The sequence below is a fragment of the Mobula birostris genome, chromosome 16 (genome assembly GCF_030028105.1).
Source record: "Mobula birostris isolate sMobBir1 chromosome 16, sMobBir1.hap1, whole genome shotgun sequence".
NCBI classification, from domain to species: Eukaryota; Metazoa; Chordata; class Chondrichthyes; order Myliobatiformes; family Myliobatidae; genus Mobula; species Mobula birostris.
The window spans coordinates 76,479,030-76,495,293 of NC_092385.1; the positions used below are offsets into that span (position 1 = coordinate 76,479,030).

The following is a 16,264-nucleotide window of genomic DNA, read 5'->3' on the forward strand; positions in this document are numbered from 1 at the left end:
TGCCCCAATGTGCTGGCACTGTCGAAGCTGCCAAACAGTCCACACCTCCTGGTGTTTGTACCAAAGCAAGCATGTCTGTCTTGCAGTGCAGGCATGTATTGGAGGCCCTGCTGACCAGGCTTACAGAGGCAGAAAGGCAGAGGAGTGATGCACCTCTGCCTGGCTGAGTGGAGACTATCGACCATTTTAGCAAGCTCCCTTATGGTCCTTCATGGATGCATTAGCAAAGGCTATGCAAACATGATCAGGCATTTGCCGCATGAAGAATTCTTTAAAAATAAAAGAAGGATGGTGATTTCCCAGGAGAGACAGCATGCAGTCCATTAGCTCTGACAGCTTAGCATCCCCGAGGGTGGCCAAGAAGTGCACTGGTTCGGCACACTCAAACTCCGATAGTCCAAAAGTCCGTAGTAGGTGAGTTTTTAGCATGCTGTATTTATCGTGCTCAAGTAGAAAGCACTCTTGCTGCCATGGAACTATAGAGTGATGCTACTATGTAGTAATATCTGGTGTTGTCAGCGGAGATTTCTCAATGCAGATATTGGGCCCCGCCTTGTACAGACCAAGTGATGGCATTTTGCTCCCAAAACTCCCGCAGTTACAAAGCAGTGGATGACATCAGGGTCACGAATGTAGGTTTAGAAACCATAGAAACCACAGAAAAACTACAGCACAGAAACAGGCCTTTGGCCCTTCTTGGCTGTGCCGAACCATTTTCTGCCTAGTCCCACTGACCTGCACACGGACCATATTCCTCCATACACCTCCCATCCATGTATCTGTCCAATTTATTCTTAAATGTTAAAAAAGAACCCACATTTACCACCTCGTCTGGCAGTTGATTCCATACTCCCACCACTCTCTGTGTGAAGAAGCCCCCCCAATGTTCCCTTAAACTTTGCACCCTTCACCCTTAACCCATGTCCTCTGGTTTTTTTTCTCCCCTTGCCTCAGTGGAAAAAGCCTGCCTGCATTCACTCTATCTATACCCATCATAATTTTATATACACAAACACGAGGAATTCTGCAGATGCTGGAAATTCAAGCAACACACATCAAAGTTGCTGGTGAATGCAGCAGGCCAGGCAGCATCTCTAGGAAGAGGTACAGTCGACATTTCGGGCTGAGGCCCTTCATCAGGACTAACTGAAAGAAGAGCTGGTAAGAGATTTGGAAGTGGGAAGGGGAGGGGGAGATCCGAAATGATAGGAGAAGGCAGGAGGGGGAGGGATGGAGCCAAGAGCTGGAAAGGTGATTGGCAAAAGGGATATGAGAGGATCATGGGATAGGAGGCCCAGGGAGAAGGAAAAGGGGGAGGGGGGAAAACCCAGAGGATGGGCAAGGGGTATAGTCAGAGGAACAGAGGGAGAAAAAGGAGAGAGAGAGAAAGAATGTGTGTATAAAAATAAATAACAGATGGGGTACGAGGGGGAGGTGGGGCATTAGCAAAAGTTTGAGAAGTCAATGTTCATGCCATCAGGTTGGAGGCTACCCAGACGGAATATAAGGTGTTGTTCCTCCAACCTGAGTGTGGCTTCATCTTTACAGTAGAGGAGGCCGTGGATAGACATATCAGAATGAGAATGGGATGTGGAAGTAAAATGTGTGGCCACCGGGAGATCCTGCTTTCTCTGGTGGACAGAGCTTAGGTGTTCAGCGAAACAATCTCCCAGCCTGCGTCGGGTCTCGCCAATATATAAAAGGCCACATCGGGAGCACCGGACGCAGTATATCACCCCAGCCGACTCACAGGTAAGTGTCGCCTCACCTGGAAGGACTGTCTGGGGCCCTGAATGGTGGTGAGGGAGGACATGTAAGGGCATGTGTAGCACTTGTTCTGCTTACAAGGATAAGTGCCAGGAGGGAGATCAGTGGGGAGGGATGGGGGGTACGAATGGACAAGGGAGTCACGTAGGGAGCGATCCCTGCAGAAAGCGGGGGGGGGGGGGAGGGAAAGATGTGCTTAGTGGTGGGATCCCGTTGGAGGTGGCGGAAGTTACGGAGAATTATATGTTGGACCCGGAGGCTGGTGGGGTGGTAGGTGAGGACAAGGGGAACCCTATGCCTAGTGGGGTGGCAGGAGGATGGAGTGAGAGCAGATGTGCGTGAAATGGGGGAGATGCGTTTGAGAGCAGAGTTGATGGTGGAGGAAGGAAAGCCCCTTTCTTTAAAAAAGGAGGACATCTCCCTCGTCCTGGAATAAAAATCCTCATCCTGAGAGCAGATGCGGTAGAGACGGAGGAATTGCGAGAAGAGGATGGCATTTTTGCAAGAGACAGAGTGAGAAGAGGAATAGTCCAGATAGCTGTGAGAGTCCGTAGGCTTATAGTAGACATCAGTAGATAAGCTGTCTCCAGAGACAGCGACAGAAAGATCTAGAAAGGGGAGGGAGGTATCGGAAATGGACCAGGTAAACTTGAGGGCAGGGTGAAAGTTGGAGGCAAAGTTAATGAAGTTAACGAGCTCTGCATGCGTGCAGGAAGCAGCGCCAATGCAGTTGTCGATGTAGCGAAGAAAAAGTGGGGGACAGATACCAGAATAGGTACGGAACATAGATTGTTCCACAAAGCCAACAAAAAGGCAGGCATAGCTAGGACCCATACGGGTGCCCATAGCTACACCTTTAGTTTGGAGGAAGTGGGAGGAGCCAAAGGAGAAATTATTAAGAGTAAGGACTAATTCCGCTAGACGGAGCAGAGTGGTGGTAGAGGGGAACTGATTAGGGCTGGAATCCAAAAAGAAGCGGAGAGCTTTGAGACCTTCCTGATGGGGGATGGAAGTATATAGGGACTGGACATCCATGGTGAAAATAAAGCGGTGGGGGCCAGGGAACTTAAAATCATCGAAAAGTTTAAGAGCGTGAGAAGTGTCACGAACATAGGCAGGAAGGGATTGAACAAGGGGTGATAAAACCATGTCGAGGTATGCAGAAATGAGTTCGGTGGGGCAGGAGCAAGCTGAGACAATAGGTCGGCCAGGACAGGCAGGTTTGTGGATCTTGGGTAGGAGGTAGAAACGGGAAGTGCGGGGTGTGGGAACTATAAGGTTGGTAGCAGTGGATGGGAGATCCCCTGAGCGGATAAAGTCGGTGATGGTGTGGGAGACAATGGCCTGGTGCTCCTTAGTGGGGTCACGATCGAGGGGTAAATAAGAGGAGGTATCCGCGAGTTGTCGCTGTGCCTCGGCAAGGTAGAGGTCAGTACGCCAGACTACAACAGCACCCCCCTTATCGGCGGGTTTAATAGTAAGGTTAGGATTAGTGCGGAGGGAGTGGAGAGCAGAGCATTCGGGAGGAATGAGGTTGGAATGGGAACAAGGTGCGGTGAAGTCTAGACAGTTGATGTCCCGTCGGCAGTTAGCAATAAAGAGATCCAGAGCAGGCAGAAGACCAGAGCGGGGTGTCCATGAAGAGGAGGAGGGTTGAAGATGGGAGAAGGGTCATCGGTGGGGGTGGAAGAGTCCTTGCCGAAGAAGTAGGCTCGGAGACGGAGACGGCGGAAGAAGAGTTCTGCATCATGGCGAACACGGAGCTCACTGAGGTGTGGGCGAAGGGGGACGAAGGTGAGGCCCTTACTGAGGACAGAGCGTTCTGCCTCCGACAGTTGAAGGTGGGAGGGGATGGTAAAGACCCGGCATTGATGAGAGCTCGGATCAGAGGGGGGAGGAGGGAGGCTGGGGGTGTCAGTGGAGAGGGGAGGGTTGGGGTGAGAGGAAGATGGTGCCTCTGAGTACCCAGGAGCTGACAGTGGGATCTGAGGGAGATGGGGTTGCAGAGTATTGGTGGGGGAAGGGGAGACGGGAGTCACAATAGCAGCACATAAAGACCCGGCCTGGAGTTCAAGGCTGGAGTCGCAGTTGGTGGTTGTGCAATCGCTGTGAAGGTGTCCATGGTCGTTGCTGGAGTCCGGGTTTTGAATATGCCCTGAGGTGTTGGGGCCGGCGAGATCAATGGCAAAGGCCACAATCTGAATAATTTTATATACCTCTATCAAATCTCCCCTCATTCTTCTACGGTCCAGGGAGTGAAGTCCTAACCTATTCAACCTTTCTCTGTAACTGAGTTTTTCAAGTCCCGGCAACATCCTTGTAAACCTTCTCTGCACTCTTTCAACCTTATTTATATCCTTCCTGTAATTTGGTGACCAAAACTGAACACAATACTCCAGATTCGGCCTCACCAATGCCTTATACAACCTCATCATAACATTCCAGCTCTTATACTCAGTACTTTGATTAATAAAGGCCAATGTACCAAAAGCTCTCTTTACGACCCTATCTACCTGTGACGCCACTTTTAGGGAATTTTTTATCTGTATTCCCAGCTCCCTCTGTTCTACTGCACTCCTCAGTGCCTTACCATTTACCCTATCTGTTCTACCTTGGTTTGTCCTTCCAAATTGCAATACCTCACACTTGTCTGTATTAAACTCCATCTGCCATTTTTCAGCCCATTTTTCCAGCTGGTCCAAATCCCTCTGCAGGCTCTGAAAACCTTCCTCACTGTCCACTACACCTCCAGTTTTTGTATCATCAGCAAATTTGCTGATCCGATTTACCACATTATCAACCAGATCATTGATATAGATGACAAATAACAATGGACCCAGCACTGATCCCTGTGGCACACCACTAGTCACAGGCCTCCACTCAGAGAAGCAATTCTCTATCACCACTCTTTGGCTTCTTCCATTGAGCCAATGTCTAATCCAATTTACCACCTCTCCATGTATACCTAGTGACTGAATTTTCCTAACTAACCTCCCATGTAGGACCTTGTCAAAGGCCTTACTGAAGTCCATGTAGACAACATCCACTGCCTTCCCTTCATCCACTTTCCTGGTAATCTCCTCGAAAAACTCCAATAGATTGGTCAAACATGACCTACCACGCACAAAGCCATGTTGACTCTCCCTAGTAAGTCCCTGTCTATCCAAATGCTTGTAGATTCTGTCTCTTAGTACTCACTCCAATAACTTACCCACTACCAACGTCAAACTTACCGGGCTATAATTTCCTGGATTACTTTTCAATCCTTTTTTAAACAACGGAACAACATAAGCCATTCTCCAATCCTCCAGCACCTCACCCGTAGACACTGACATTTTAAATATATCTGCCAGGGCCCCTATAATTTCAACACTAGTCTCCTTCAAGGTCTGCAGGAATACCCTGTCAGGTCCTGGGGATTTATCCACTTTAATTTGCCTCAAGATAGCAAGCACCTCCTCCTTTTCAATCTATACAGTTTCCATGATCTCACTACTTGTTTCCCTTAATTCCATAGACTTCATGCCAGTTTCCTTGGTAAATACAGATGCAAAAAACCCATTTAAGATCTCCCCCATTTCCTTGAGTTCCGCACATAGCCGACCACTCTGATCTTCAAGAGGACCAATATTATTCCTTACAATCCTTTTGCTCGTAATATACCTGTAAAAGCTCTTTGGATTATCCTTCACTTTGACTGCCAATGCAACCTCATGTCTTCTTTTAGCCCTCCTGATTTCCTTAAGTATTTTCTTGCACTTTTTATACTCCTCAAGCACCTTGTTGTTCAGCTGAACCAAGGCCGAGTGGAGAGTCAGTGAGATTGCATCTGCTGTAGTCCTATCGTAGCAACAGCCAAATTGCAGCCTATCCAGGTCTTTGCTTAGGCGTGAGTTAATTCTAGCCATGACCAACCTCTCAAGGCACTTCATCACAAGTGATATGAGTGCCAGTGGGTGATAGCCATCGGGAGGCAGCTTACCCCGCTCTCCTAGGGCGATGGTATGATCCTTGCCTTTGTGAGGCAGCTGGGAACCTTCGACTGCAGCGGGGAGAGACTGAAGATGTCCATCAGGGCCTGATTGTACCATCAGGCAAGGGTTCACCCTCTTGAAAGATGCTCTGACGTCAGCCTCTGAGACAGAGATCACAGGGTCAGTACATGCTGCAAGGATTCATGCAGATGTAGTTTTATTCTCCCTTTCAATGTGTGCATAAAGGGTATTGAGCTTATTGGAGAAGCTTGGTTTGTTTTCTCTGGAGGAAAGGAGGCCAAGAGATGACATGATAGAGGCATAGAGAGGGTAGGTAGCTACTACCTCTTTCCCACCTGGGATGTCTAAAACTAGAAGGTATAGTTTTACATGAGATGGAGGAGGTGTGAAGGGTCAGAAGGGTTTTTTTTTAAAGAATATTTAGATTCTGGAATGAGGTGGTGGCTACAGAAACAATAATAACATACTTTACTTATACTTTATTGTCGCCAAACAATTGATACTAGAACATACCATCATCACAGCGATATTTGATTCTGTGCTTCCCACTCCCTGGATAACAAATATTAAACATTAAAAATACTAAGATAGTAAAAATTAGTAAATATTAAAAATTTAAATTGTAAATCATAAATAGAAAATAGAAAAATGGAAAGTAAGGCAGTGCAAAAAAACCGAGAGGCAGGTCGGGATGTTTGGAGGGTACGGCTCAGATCCGGGTCAGGATCCGTTCAGCAGTCTTATCACAGTTGGAAAGAAGCTGTTCCCAAATCTGGCCATACGAGTCTTCAAGCTCCTGAGCCTTCTCCTGGAGGGAAGAGGGACAAAAGGTGTGTTGGCTGAGTGGGTCGTGTCCTTGATTATTCTGGCAGCACTGCTCCAACAGCTTGCAGTGTAAAGTGAGTCCACGGACGGAAGATAGGTTTGTGTGATGTGCTGCACCGTGTTCACCATCTTCTGCAGCTTCTTTCAGTCTTGGACAGGACAACTTCCATACCAGGTTGTGACGCACCCTAGAGGAATGCTTTCTACGGTGCATCTATAAAAATTAGTGAGGGTTTTAGGGGACAGGCCAAATTTCTTTAGTTTTCTCTGGAAGTAAAGGTGCTGGTGGGCCTTCTTGGCAGTGGACTCTGCTTGGTTGGACCAAGTCAGGTCATTTGTGATATTGACCCCGAGGAACTTAAAGCTTTTGACCTGTTCCACTTGCGCACTACCGACGTAAATTAAGAGGTAATATACATGTAAGAGGTATCTGGACAGGTAGCAGAATGTGCAAGGAGCAGAGGAATAAGGAATTAATTCAGGAAAGTGGGGTCAGTACAGGTAGACATGATGAATGCCAAAAGCACTGTGAGCTGAAGGGCATGTTGCTATGATCCACTGCAGCAGTTCTCAACCTTCCTTCGCTCCTGATTTCCATTTACCCCTATGGCCACCACCCTGCATAGTTTACGTTAGTTGCTAACAATTTTTCAGGTCGGCTGTACTAATTGCTCTAATATAAGTCAATATTTATGTTTTAACAGGTTGTAAGTATTATAATATGTTAAATATGTTCAATGGTGGGAGGAGAAGAAAGCAGCGTGATGGGTGCGCGCAGCTCTCTGGTGAAAATGATATCGTTTCTGTTAAATAGGGGCCATGCACAATTCGGATTTGATGGAGACAGATGTGAAAGCACAGAGGAACATCTGGAGAAATTTCTGAAACACTGGTTTGCTGCCGCTGTTACTGGGCGATCGAGAATCTTCCGGAGGGAGGGCCCCACAATCCCCGGCTTTGCCTGCTGCTGGCGACCGAGGCTGAGGTTGAATCATTCGGATAGAGATGGTGCTCAGCCCTCGGTGTCGGAGGGCTGATTGGAGGCTCGAAGTTTTCGGCCGACTCAGAGTCGGACTGTGGTCGGGCATGGCAAGGGAGAGTTTTCTTCCTTCTCCTGTCTGCGTGAGATGTGGGACATTCGAGAGACTTTGAACTTTTTTACTGTGCCACGGTCTGTTCTTCATCAAGTTATGGTATTGTTGCACTGTTGTAACTATATGTTATAATTATGTGGTTTTTGTTAGTTTTTCAGTCTTGGTCTGTCCTGTGTTTCTGTGATATCGCACCGGAGGAATATTGTATCATTCCTTAATGCATGCATTACTAAATGACAATAAAAGAGGACTGCCTGTCCTCATAATCTAATCTAATATAATGTTACAGCTTTACCTGAAAAATTAAACAAATTCAAAGCTCTGAATAGGATATTTTATTTATAATATATATAATATTTGTCAGCCAGCAACAAAAAAGCACTTATTATTGTTACTTCGGGTATTTATTGAAATCCTTGCGACCGATGCAAACTAGAGAGTTTTTGAATACCTGATTGCACATTGGTTAAAGATAATCGAAGTTCACCTCTTTTCACAACATCTGCACAGTTACAAGCTTTTGAAAGCAGGTAAAGAGCTTGACCAAAAGCACATTCAACTAAATAAGAGATGAGAAAGCCAATTAGAAGCTATGTTGCTTTCTCAAGTTCAAGTTTGAGTTTAATTGTCATTCAACCATGCAGTCATGAATACAGTCAAATACAACAATATTACTCTGGGGCCAAAGCGCAAAAGACAATACCAACAGTTATACCCAGCACAAGGCACATAATAAGAGAGCAGTAAAATACAGTCACACAAGAAGTATAGTCCAATTCCTTGAGTTCTTAATGTTGCAGCGGTCTGCAGTCTGACACAATATAACTTGCCTTCTGCCGAGTGGACACTCAGGGCCGGTACCAGCGCCAGCATGGATGCCTGTGCCACACGACAGCCAGCGATGGCTCTGCACCACCCTCCTGGGTAACTGCAGACAGGCAGCAATGTGGCTCGAGGAGTTGTCTTCTGCCAAACGAACACTGGAGGGCAGCGCAGTGCCAGGATGGAAGCTGTGGCTCTTGCCCCTCTGACCTAGCCTCCAACCTGATGGCATGAACATTGACTTCTCTAACCTCCATTAATGCCCCACCTTCCCTTCATATCCCATCTCTTATTTCTCTCTCTCTCTCTCTCTCTCTCTCTCTCTTCTCCCCCCCACCTTTTTCTCCCTCTGTAGGCTCTCACTATACTCCTTGCCCATCCTCTGGGTTCTCCCTCTCCCCCTTTTCCTTCTCCCTGGGTCTCCTGTCCCATGATCCTCTCGTATCCCCTTTGCCAATCACCTGTCCAGCTCTTGGCTCCATCCCTCCCCCTCCTGTCTTCTATCATTTTGGATCTCCCCCTCCCCCTCCCACTTTCAAATCTCTTACTATCTCTTCTTTCAGTTAGTCCTGACAAAGGGTCTCGGCCCGAAATGTCGACTGTACCTCTTCCTAGAGATGCTGCCTAGCCTGCTAATTCTTGCATCTGCAGATTTCTCCGTGTTTGCCCCTTTCCTGGACAGCTGTAAGCTGTGACTCAGTTGCCCCTCTCCTGGACGGCTGTAAGCAGGCTATGCGGCAGTTTGAGGCCCAGTCCCCACTATGACCGAGGCCACGCAGCTCTCCCACTGTCAGTCCCGCCAACGATCCAGTGAACGAACTTGCAGCATTCCACATTACAAATGTCCAACAGGGTCTTGCAATCATGAGCAAAGTGACAATCATTCGCTGTTAGACTGCGCACCGCCTTCACACACTGATTCCAATGCCTCTCTGTAGCCGGCAGCAACACGGTCTGCACCAAGCCTAGCTCCTCTGTCTCTCTGCCAATAATCAACTCGTGGATGAGGTAGGCCTGCAGTACTTTAAGTCCTTAATGTTTAACAGGGTCTTGCGATTGTAAGCGATACAGTTAACAAAGACAATAACATCTTTGGTTGGCCCCGTAGAAACCACTGCATCCTGGCATGCCACCATCTTACGAGAAGATGGCAGAGCTGTGAAAAATTATTTTGAATATCACTCGTTATCCAGAAACTTTACTTGCTGTGTTTGAATTTTGCTTGAGCTGTTATAGAACCCTCCAGCTCAAGAAGACGTTCTCGCAATGTAGTGTCAACACTATTCACATTCTCCCCAAATGAATCCACTACTCAATCTGGGGAGGCCATGTGGCTCACAGTGAGACACACTGCTCCACAGCCCTGCAATTCTATTGAACGTTCTGAACATAGTAATGGATTTGAAGTAGATATAGATAAGGTAAAGGTTTCTTTTTGTGCTGCATCATTGTGTGGTTTTACAATACTTCTTCCACATCCACTTCCAAAATAAAAATCAAAATTTCAGCCCTTCTATTCACCGACGACATCGTCGAGAGGCAGTGTCTGAAGAAGACAGCATCCATCACCACGGACCTTCACCGTCCGGGCTATGCCCTCTTCTTGTTACTAACATCAGGGAGAAGATACAGGAGCCTGAAGACCCACACTCAACGAGTCTTCCCCTTTGCCATCAGATTTCTGAAGAGTCCATGAACACCTCTTTTGTGATATTTATTCATATTGTAATTTATAGTAATTTTGTCTTTGTACTGCTGCCACAAAACAACAAATTCCATGTTGCATAATAATAAAACTGATTCTAATTCTGACTTTTCTACCTCAGAGCTAGCTCTCACTGAGTCAGCATTAAACAGGCTTTTCCATCCAGAGATTCCACACCGTCCATCAACTGCCAAGTTACATTAAATCTGTATTAATACTTCTCTTTTTCATTCTCTTTAACGCTCCCAGAAATTCCCTGCATCTTTTTTGGTAAATACAACATTACATTATGCAACACACATCAAAGTTGCTGGTGAACACAGCAGGCCAGGCAGCATCTCTAGGAAGAGGTACAGTCGACGTTTCAGGCCAAGACACTTCGTCAGGACTAACTGACCTACCACCCCACCAGCCTCCAGTTCTAACGTATTATTCTCCGTAACTTCCGCCACCTCCAACAGGATCCCACCACTAAGCACATCTTTCCCTCCCCCCTCCCCCCCTCTGCTTTCCGCAGGGATCGCTCCCTATGTGACTTCTTTGTCCATTCGTCCCCCCTATCCCTCCCCACTGATCTCCCTCCTGGCACTTATCCTTGTAAGCAGAGCAAGTGCTACACATGCCCTTACACTTCCTCCCTCACCACCATTCAGGGCCCCAGACAGTCCTTCCAGGTGAGGCAACACTTCACCTGTGAGTCGGCTGGGGTGATATACTGCGTCTGGTGCTCCCGATGTGGCCTTCTATATATTGGCAAGACCCGACGCAGACTGGGAGATCGTTTCGCTGAACACCTGCGCTCTGTCCACCAGAGAAAGCAGGATCTCCCAGTGGCCACACATTTTAATTCCACATCCCATTCCCATTCTGATATGTCTATCCACGGCCTCCTCTACTGTAAAGATGAAGCCACACTCAGGTTGGAGGAACAACACCTTATATTCTGTCTGGGTAGCCTCCAACCTGATGGCATGAACATTGACTTCTCTAACTTCTGCTAATGCCCCACCTCCCCCCGTACCCCATCCGTTATTTATTTTTATACACATATTCTTTCTCTCACTCTCCTTTTTCTCCCTCTGTCCCTCTGACTATACCCCTTGCCCATCCTCTGGTTCCCCCCCCTTGTCTTTCTCCCCGGACCTCCTGTCCCATGATCCTCTCATATCCTTTTTACCAATCACCTGTCCAGCTCTTGGCTCCATCCCTCCCCCTCCTGTCTTCTCCTATCATTTTGGATCTCCCCCTCCCACTTTCAAATCTCTTACTAACTCTTCCTTCAGTTAGTCCTGATGAAGGGTCTCAGCCTGAAACGCTGACTGCACCTCTTCCTAGAGATGCTGCCTGGCTTGCTGCGTTCACCAGCAGCCTTGATGTGTGTTGCTTGAATTTCCAGGATCTGCAGAATTCCTGTTGATTATATTATGCATTAGTTTTTGTCAGTTAGAATAGATAAAAATTGCTATGTTAATATCTTGTGCAATCAATGACAAAATAAACGGGATTGGAGAGTTTATTTTAACATGCGATGATTAGATACAGCTGCAACTGTCAATACGTTGATGTGGGTTACTGGGCAACTATTTGTTCAAATAACAATGGCAGATTGGATTCATCACAAGATGAGAAACCCTTCATCTCTTTGTGAAGGTAATGACCAATTGATCATTCAGATCATCTTGGGTCCTGTTCTAATTGTAGTCAGAAGAGAAAGTTTTACCCTTGCTTCAGGCATGGGGAGATCAGTTACTACTTCAATCCTGCAACCTCTAGTAAAAATTGCAATCCATTACAAACCGCTCCCACTCGACCAGTCTTGTTGAAAGCCCAAAATCTAAAAACTGCCACACTGGAAATCTGAAATAAGAACAGAAAATGCTTAGAAAAAGAGAGTCCATAGATGGTGGAAATCCAGGGCAACACACACAAAATGCTGGAAGAACTCAGCAGATCAGGCAGCATCTATGGAGCGGAACAAACTCTCGATGTTTTGGACTGAGTCTGGAAAGGTAAATGGAAGAAGCCAGAATGCTGGAAACAGCATGTGGGTCAGGTTGGAAGAGAAACAGAGTTAACATTTCAGGCCAAGCCCTTTTATCAGAGCAACTCAGATTATTCTGATGTGGGTCTTCAGCCTGAAGCATCGTCTCTTTTTCTCTTTACGCTAATGCTGTCTGACCTGCTGAAGGATCTTGGCACTTTCAGTTAGTTCATTGTCTGGTTTGTATGTAAGCTGGAAACGTTTAGCCAGTCAGGCAATATCTCTGGAGATTAATAATAATTATAAGTGTTCTGAAGGAATCTGAAATGTTTCCCTCTCCATCAATTCTGTATGATCTGTGTAGTATTTCTAACATTTTTCTGTTTGTATTTCAGTCTTCTACCCTATTGGTGATCTCCCCCAGAACCATCTTTTAGGAGGAGACAGCACTTGTACCGTGGAAGGTAAAACTGAAAAGGAGAGGGAACTTTATTCAGCTTCTAATGTTGGACAGCAACAGGGAATGACTTTATTTTTATTGCAGAAAGTTCTTCTAGCTTAATGAATCCCTGGAGTTACATACAACAATGGTCACTGTTTGCAAATCATATGCAATTGATCTCAGATGGCCTGGACTATATGAGATAAAATTAGTTTGTGTTCTTTTTCTGATTGCTGACATAGAGAGCTGTCAGTAGCCAACGCAATAGGAGCCATTGCAAGACAGAATGTAGAACACTACAGCACAGTACAGGCCCTTTGGGCAACAATGTTGTGCCAATCATTTAACATCCTCAAAGATTAATCTAAGCCTTCCCTCCCACATCGCCCATTTTCTATCATCCATGTACCATCTAGGAGTCTCTTAAATGATCCTAATGCAACTGCCTGTACCATCACAACTGGCAGTGTGTTCATCAGACTGACCACTCTCTGTAAAACAAGACTTACCTCACATCTCTTGAACTCAATCCCCTGACTAATGAAGGCCAACACACCATTAAATCAACTTACTCTGCAACTTTGAGGGATCTATGAACATAAACCCCAAGATCTCTTCATTCCTCCACACTTCTAATAACCCTGCCATTAAGTTCAAGTTACTGTCATCTGACTGTACATTTATACAACCAAACGAAACAACATTCCTCCAGACCACAGTGCACCCATAAAACATATATAAAACCCACAGTATATAAAAAATATTACCACAATTAAGTTAGTAAAATATAATTCAAAGTGCATGTGGTGTGGAGCACAGGTAAACAGTAAACAGCTTGCTGTCCTAGTGACGAGACCTCGGTGGTGGCAGGGTATTCATTAGTCTCACAGCCTGAGAGGAGAAGCTGTTACCCAGGCTGGCAGTCCAAGTCCTGATGCTCCTGTACCTCCGTCCTGAGGGCAGTGGGTCAAAGAGATTGTGGGATGGATGGTAGGGATCCTCAACCATGTTCCTGGTAAACGGCACAAATTATGTGGTGGAGGGGGGAGAAGGGAGACCCTGGTGATTTTCTTGGTGGTTTTTACTATCTTTTGTAGGGTCTTGATGTCCAAATGTTTGCTGCTTCCATACCACACAATGATACAGCCAGGCAGGATGCTCTTGGTGGTAGAAAGCCGTTTGCCCTGTGCTCTGCCTTCAGACCCACCCTCCTTAAGTGAACTGAACTCCGTCTCAGCCCAGCTCTGCATCCTATCAATGACCCATTGTAGCCTACGACTTCCTCCCACACTATATACAATCTTTGATGTGCATGGATTGGGGGAAAAGCATTCAGGGTTACAGAGCCCAGAGGCCAAAAGGAACTAGGGAGAGGTCAGGCATTGGAAAGATCTAAAAACAAAGCCGAGAATTTCTAAATCAATTGGTGCTGGACAGAAAGCCAATGTAAGTCAGTAAATGATGGGTTAATTGTTGTATGAGTTTTGTGGGCAGCAACGGGTTAAAAAGGATACAGTGTTGGCAAGCAGCCAGCACTGGAGTCAGTGAGCTTAGAGCTAATAAGAACATTGTTATAATGTGGGAGCAAGGATTTATTCACAGAAAGACCCCACGGAAAACAACAAACTAAGTGCTTTTGGCTAGAGGATAAGGGATCAATCTTCAGATTATATTCTCCTAAAGATAGTCTAGAGCTTGGTTTAATACCAAATGTTTCACCTGATGCATGGCTTCTGCGTTTGCTCGATACTGCACTGATGTTCAGCAATGACTGCGTGCTCAGCTTTCTGAGGTAGAGCATACAGTCTGTGAGGAAAGAGTGCTACCACTAAGCTACAGGTGGAACAACCCTTGTACGAGAAAATCTGTGCGACTATGTAACTGGATGGTTACAAATTCATTGTTTATGAGCTGCCATAGCTGTTGTTGCTAGGGTTAATATGCAGGATATCATCACGTATACATTTACTTCCATGTGCTCATGTGTATGACATACTGGAAATGAAATAAAATCTAACATAAATATATAATTCATCCATAAATTAATGAGGCATTTAATTGTGTACAGTTATGAATAAAACCATGCACTGATAATAAATATGTATACAATTAATATAATTTTCCTTATGTAGTCCTCCTAGAGAACCACAAACTTGTCTTTGCGTTTGAAGGCTTGCTTGCCTCAGTGACCCAGAGAGTTATGCTGTCTGGAGTCAGGTCTTTATGCTTTGACCCTTGGTAGGGTCATCCATGCCAAACAGGTCAAAGGGTAGAGGCCAGAATAAGAGTGGTCCACCGGTCCTCCAGGTTCAAGGGGTCAGCCCAGGGCTAGCAGCCATGACTGGTAAAAATTATTATGCAAACAGCAACGAAGAATCCTTCTACATCTGAGTGCGATGGTATTCCTGAGTCTCCACCCGGGACTTGTATGATTGACAGTAGAGAAAACTGAGAGGGAGCTACTGACATGGTGAAGGAAGTCCTGAACACTGCCAGAAATAGAGGATCTTCATTGCTGCCCTAAATGCCAGCATTTAAGTAGGTATGACCCATGCACGATATATCAATTTTCTTGATTTCATTGTTGTATTGCATCATAATATACAGCATTCAGAGGTCACTTTATTCGGTACACCCATACACTGACTGCTTATGCAAATATCTTATCAGCCAATCATGTTTCAATAGATACATTTAATGTCAGAGAAATGTATATAGTATACACCTTGAAAACATTGGTACGTCAAAGCCCCCTGTTCCCCTCCCCATAAGCAGCAGCAAGCCAACAAACTCTTTCCCCACCAGCAGAAAAGCATCAGCACCGTCCACCGAGCACTCAAGCATGCAGCAAGCATCAGTAAGGACATAGACTTGCAGTACCCCAAAGACTACTCGTTCACCCGGTAATTCGACATACCACAGGCTCTCTCTCTCCCTACAGTATACAGTACAGCATATTTACACAGCCATCCAATGACAGGAAAACAATAAATCTTAGAGACAGAAAGAAGTTCTAATTTAAGTTTAAATTAAAATACAACTAAGATTGATCCCACGCGTCTTGCACTTTTCCCTCACTGTTAATTCTTCCCAAAATGTGTTCATATGGTGAAATCTCCTCAGTCCATTCCTTCACAGTGGGACATCTGGGTTCTTTCCAGTTTTGCAACATAATTCTTGCAGCTGTGATGAGACCCACCTTCAAAATAGTGAACTTGTCATTGTTTACATTAGGTTTTGGGTGTCATTATACACCAGTCATTGAAAGTGGGCATGCAGGTACAGCAGGCGGTGAAAAAGGCAAATGGTATGCTGGCATTCATAGCAAGAGGATTCGAGTACAGGAGCAGGGAGCTTCTACTGCAGTTGTACAAGGCCTTGGTGAGACCACACCTGGAGTATTGTGTGCAGTTTTGGTCCCCTAATCTGAGGAAAGACATTCTTGCCATAGAGGGAGTACAAAGAAAGTTTACCAGATTGATTCCTGGGATGGCAGGACTTTCATATGATGAAAGATTGGATCGACTAGGCTTATACTCTCTGGAATTTAGAAGATTGGGGGCGGGGGGGATCTTATTGAAACGTATAAAATCCTAAAGAGATTGGACAGGCTAGATGCAGGAAGATTGTTCC

The 16,264-nt window shown here is 45.8% G+C and overlaps 1 protein-coding gene across 1 annotated transcript in view; it reads left to right on the forward strand.

The window, feature by feature from the left end:
• LOC140210818 (interleukin-17 receptor E-like) overlaps positions 1-9,268 on the forward strand; it is a 100,156-nt gene extending 90,888 nt beyond the window's left edge. Inside the window, exons 16-17 of the mRNA XM_072280084.1 lie at positions 955-1,067; positions 9,186-9,268. Coding sequence (XP_072136185.1) covers positions 955-1,067; positions 9,186-9,268 — 196 coding nt within the window. The remainder of the gene's footprint in view (positions 1-954; positions 1,068-9,185) is intronic.
• Positions 9,269-16,264: the final 6,996 nt, after the last annotated feature.